The sequence below is a fragment of the Perca fluviatilis genome, unplaced genomic scaffold, assembly GCF_010015445.1.
Source record: "Perca fluviatilis unplaced genomic scaffold, GENO_Pfluv_1.0 PFLUV_unplaced_scaf_203, whole genome shotgun sequence".
Lineage (NCBI taxonomy): Eukaryota > Metazoa > Chordata > Actinopteri > Perciformes > Percidae > Perca > Perca fluviatilis.
The window spans coordinates 1-4,998 of record NW_024375618.1 but is presented as its reverse complement, the minus strand read 5'-3'; the positions used below and the strand labels follow the sequence as shown (position 1 = coordinate 4,998).

General features: G+C 41.4%; 1 protein-coding gene across 2 annotated transcripts; it reads left to right on the top strand.

Annotated features, from left to right (window-relative positions):
• Positions 1-18: 18 nt before the first annotated feature.
• LOC120555183 lies at positions 19-3,644 on the top strand. Of its 2 annotated transcripts, none has more exons than XM_039793869.1 (4): positions 19-2,745; positions 3,108-3,176; positions 3,338-3,376; positions 3,531-3,644. In XM_039793869.1, the coding sequence occupies exons 1-4, from the start codon at positions 1,966-1,968 to the stop codon at positions 3,618-3,620; spliced, it is 978 nt and encodes a 325-aa protein (XP_039649803.1). In that variant the 5' UTR covers positions 19-1,965; the 3' UTR covers positions 3,621-3,644. Both variants share the same exon structure in this region; 1 of them encodes a protein (XP_039649803.1).
• The last annotated feature ends 1,354 nt before the right edge of the window (positions 3,645-4,998 follow it).

Genomic DNA, 4,998 nt, shown 5'->3' with positions numbered 1-4,998 from the left:
AAAAAACGTTGAGTGCAAGATGGCAAACAGATCCCCCCCTGAAAAAAAATCAGGAGGTAATAGATTTTCATGTGGATAACCATACAGCCTCAGTGGATGAAGAAGACCACAATGGTGAAGCAGATGATCACCTCATTGATAATGCCCCATTATCAAGGAGTCTGCATGACCTTCAAGATGAAGGCGTAATGCGTAACGCAGATGTTGAGCCAGCTGATCACCTGATAGATAATGGCAAATTATCAATAGATTTCCAAAACCCTCAAGAGGAAGAAGTAAAGGAGAATGCAGCTGAGTCAGATGGTCAGGTACCAATGGATTCTCATGATGATGCTCAATGGGATCATGTGGAATCAAAAAATGCTAATGCTGACCGCCAAATAAACGTTGAGAGCAAGATGGCAACAGATCCCCCCCCTGAAAAAAAATCAGGATGTAATAGATTTTCATGTGGATAACCATACAGCCTCAGTGGATGAAGAAGACCACAATGGTGAAGCAGATGATCACCTCATTGATAATGCCCCATTATCAAGGAGTTTGCATGACCTTCAAGTTGAAGGAGTAATGCGTAACGCAGATGTTGAGCCAGCGGATCACCTGATAGATAATGGCAAATTATCAATAGATTCCCAAAACCCTCAAGAGGAAGAAGTAAAGGAGAATGCAGCTGAGTCAGATGGTCAGGTACCAATGGATTTTCATGATTATTCTCAATGGGATTGTGTGGAATCAAAAAATGACACAGAAGTGGACAAAAATGAAAGTAGGATAATCAAGCCTGGCCCAAGAAAATTCAAAATAAAGATCCCCAAAAAAACATGGGGTAATATTAAGCCAAAAAAGGGATCCACCAAACTAAAAAGGCCATGGACAAATATAATATACAAGCAGTTCAGGAAGTACAACCCTTGCTGTACTCTTGTCTTCAAATACCATCATGTTAAAATGCAAGACAGCAGGAAAAGATCATGTCCTTATTTGATGATCAAGGCTGTGTGTTCATTTTCAACCTGCAGAGCAATCTATCTGTTCAAAATGCCTAAAAAACCCTCAAACACCACAAAATCAGTCAGCATTCAAGTGACACGTTTTGGAAAGGTAAAACATTTAAAAGGTGAGATTCACTTTAGGCCTGCCAACTACAATAAAAGAGGCAAGATTGCAAAATCCCTTATAAGTGGAGTAAGCAATACATATTACAAAAGGCTGTCTGAGACACCTTCTGCAGAGTTGATGGCAGGTAATTTCAGTCATGCCCTGACTAAAGATATAATCAAGGCTGTTTCAGTGGAGATGAGAAAAAGCACACGACTCCATGATGATGTTGTAATGGAGCTAATTTTAATTCAACAGATACTGAAAGAGAGTGAAAGCAAATTCACATTTTGCCCAGGATACATCCAGCATCTACAGATTGATCCATTTGGTGTTCACCTATACACAGAGACAGGCCTGTCCATTCTCTTGGAGCATCTACGCAAAAATTCAAAAACGACCCTTTTTCTGGATGCCACCGGAGGAGTAGTACGTCGGCTCCCAAACCAGCAAAAGAGAGTCCTGTACTATGATCTGTCACTGCCAGGGAATGGCAAAAACAGGCCTCCCTTGCCCATTGCTGAGATGATAACAAATGATCACACTGTACCGAACCTGGCCTTTTGGCTTTTAAAAGTGACAACGAAATTGGGCAAATTGACCACACATAAAATCCATCAAGTGGAAACCGACTAAAGTTGGGCACTTATTCAAGGTGTCCTATTAGCCTTCAATAGGCAGGGTGTGTTGGCATATTTGGACACTGTGTACAATATCTTGAAACAAGGGTGCACTGCACAAAAGCTGAAGGCAACCACAGTGCTGCACTTGTGCTCAGCACACATTCTCAAGGCACTCTCTGTGTCCTTCACCAACAAGGTGAAAGATAAGGGCATTAAAGAGTTTGCCACTCATTGTGTGGCACTGATGATCAACAGCACCAGCCTAAACAGTGCTTTACAGATTTTTGGCCACATGTCTGCTGTGTTTTTAGCTGAGTACTCCAGTCCAACTGTGAGGAAAAGCCTCAGAGCTCTTCAGGACCACATACAAAAAAATCACCTCCCTGATGACATCGCTAGTGACTTTTTAAAACCAGAAGACACTGAGCCCTCAAGGAAAGCCAACACTCTCCTCAGAAACTCCCCATTCCACGTAGACTTCAAAACAGTCCAGAGAAATGTGGAGTCCATGTTAGAGGAAGAGGACAACAAAACGGAGGAAAATCCGTACCACTGTCCGGAGGTCATAAATGTCCTGTTCCGGGACTACTTGGGGATATTCCCCCTTTGGTCAGGTGTCATGCTGGGTGATTTGGCCATGTATGCTACTGATGCACCTTCGAAAGAGAAAGCAGAGAGTGCTTGCACCAGGCAAACAAACTGCCATGCAGAGAACTGGTTTGGGATAGTAAAGAACAACATACTTCAAAAAGAACGTTTTCTGCGGCCTGGAGTATTCATTCAGAAGCTACATGCCTCTCTGAGAGCACGCTACATGGAGCATAGTCTCCAATATGGTTTAACACTGAACCAAAAGCCATTGAGGTGTAGGGTTGACTTGTTGGATCACTCTGAAGAGCAGTGGGCAAAGAGAACTGTAACCTCTCGTCAAACAAAAACAAAATACTTTGACCCTCCCAAGAACCTTCCAACTCCAAAGGCAGTAAAATGGAAAAAGATGAAAGCAACAAGACAGAAATCCAAGGTATATAATAAAATGTACTGTCTAATTAATTTCATTTTTGATATGCCGTACATTGTTGTATTTTTTGTGTACATAAACCATATTTGATACCATAATCACATGAGGACAGCACATTTCAAATGCTATCGTAATTGAAAAGGTTGGATAAAAATTGGGATTGTGGGTTTACAGTTATAGTTGTGCTAGATGAAAAGGTAATGGGGTCAATAGATGTATTTTTCTTGGGGCTGTGTATGTGAACAGCAAATTTATTGGTGAAGTAGCCATTCATTTTCTAGTTTTCTTGATGACTGACTGACCTTACAGTAATTCACTTCTCCTCAAGTCCCCTACTCACTGTGTGTTTTTTCTTTTAATCACAGAACACCGCCAATAAGAATACAAGTGAGGAAGAGAAACACAAAGATTTTCAAACAAAGAAAACTGCAAAGGTAAGAATTATGGATTTTTAAGTTCACAGTGACACCATCATCAGTCAATTTCTTTGACTTAAAAAAACCTATGCAATGTTGTTAGTGTCTATTTTGTATAATCCGACTTGAAAGCAATCTGCAATTCTATCCACACCTCACCTGTTGATTTTCATTTTTAGAGGGAAGATGGAAGCAAACGCAGCAAGCTCAGTGGAAAGGTATGACATATTAAAGTCATGAATTGCAAATCCACCATATGAGTACTGTATGCTCACTTACTATGCAAACTATGATGTATTTGAACAGACTCACTACTGTACAAGACTAGGGAGAGTATTAACCATCTGCTGTGCATTTTATTTGTAATCACAGAACACTGCCAATACAAACACAAGTGATGAAGAGAAACACAAAGATTTTCAAACAAAGAAAACTGCAAAGGTAAGAATTATGGATTTTTAAGTTCACATTGACACCATCATCATTCAATTTCTTTGACTTAAAGGGGTGATAGAATGCAAAATCGATTTTACCCTGTCATAGTTGAATAACGACAGTTCGGTGGGTCAATAGGACATACATAGAAGCTCAAAGTCCCACTGACACCCCTTTACTATGAAAATTTCATATTTTGAAACTTTTTTATGCGAGAAATCAACTATGTAAGGCTCAAATATGGGCCACTTTACGAAAATGGATGGCTAATTCATTGCAAATTTTGTCCAACTGTGTGTCGGAATTCAGCTGCCGGTGCTGCCTGTGTTGCTGCCTCGCCGCCCGACCTGCCTTCCTTCACACACCCCGGCCTGCTCTGAGGTACTTGGAGCTCCGTCACGACTGGCAGCCCACAGCACTCCATACCCGTGCAAAGTCACCGGTTTTTGGATAATGGACTACTAAACGCTGGTGCTCTGACAGAGCTCCAGGGCCTGCAGCTCTCCTCTTCCTGCTAGCTAAATGCCCGGTGTATGTGAGTGAGAGCACGGTCAGCGAGCTTGTTACGCCAGCAATCTGTTACCACATGTTCCAGTTAATCTTTTAATGTGTGTAATTATAATGTGTTGAGTTATTTAAACAAACTATTGGGGAAATAAACGCCGCTTGTCCGCGAGTCTCATTGATAGAGCCTGCTGCTGGATGTAGCTCTATCAATGAGAGCTAGCTAGCCTCCTCTTAGAATTCCTCTGGAATTCACAAATATTCATTATCTTGAAATCGGACACCGTTGTTAGCTTTATAAAACCTTTAGGGAGATGTTGTATATGTGGCGTGACGAAATTCAAACTGTAAATATACTCAAATTAAGGCGAAAAGGAAGCTAACTATCCGTGATTTGTAGCTAGGATTGAAGGGACAGTCACAGCTAACGAAACACCTAGTCTTCACAAATATTCATTAACTTGAAATCGGACACCGTTGTTAGCTTTATAAGACATATAGTTAGATTTTGTGTAAGTGGCGTGACGAAATTAAAACTGTAAATATACTCGAATTAAGGCGAAAAGGAAGCTAACTATCCGTGGTTTGTAGCTACACATAGCTAAGATTGAAGGGACAGTCGCAGCTAACGAAACACCTAGTTTTCACGAATATTAATTAAATTGAAATCGGACACCGTTGTTAGGTTTATAAGACATATATTTAGATTTTGTATAAGTGGCGTGACATGTGTGTAACATGTGGTAACAGATTGCTGGTGTAACAAGCTCGCTGACGGCGCTCTCACTCTCACACAACGGGCCATTTAGCTAGCAGGAAGAGGGGAGTTGAAGGCCCTGGAGCTCTGTCAGGGCAGCGGTGTTGGTAGTCCCTGCTGTGGGCTGCAGCCATGACCGAGCTC

Bases quoted from the DNA above. Each gene is read 5' to 3' on its own strand.
- LOC120555183 (XM_039793869.1), top strand. From the start codon at position 1,966: ATGATCAACAGCACCAGCCTAAACAGTGCTTTACAGATTTTTGGCCAC. The intron at 2,746-3,107 runs GTATATAATAAA...TTTTAATCACAG, and splicing joins CAACAAGACAGAAATCCAAG to AACACCGCCAATAAGAATAC. The intron at 3,177-3,337 runs GTAAGAATTATG...TTTCATTTTTAG, and splicing joins AAACAAAGAAAACTGCAAAG to AGGGAAGATGGAAGCAAACG.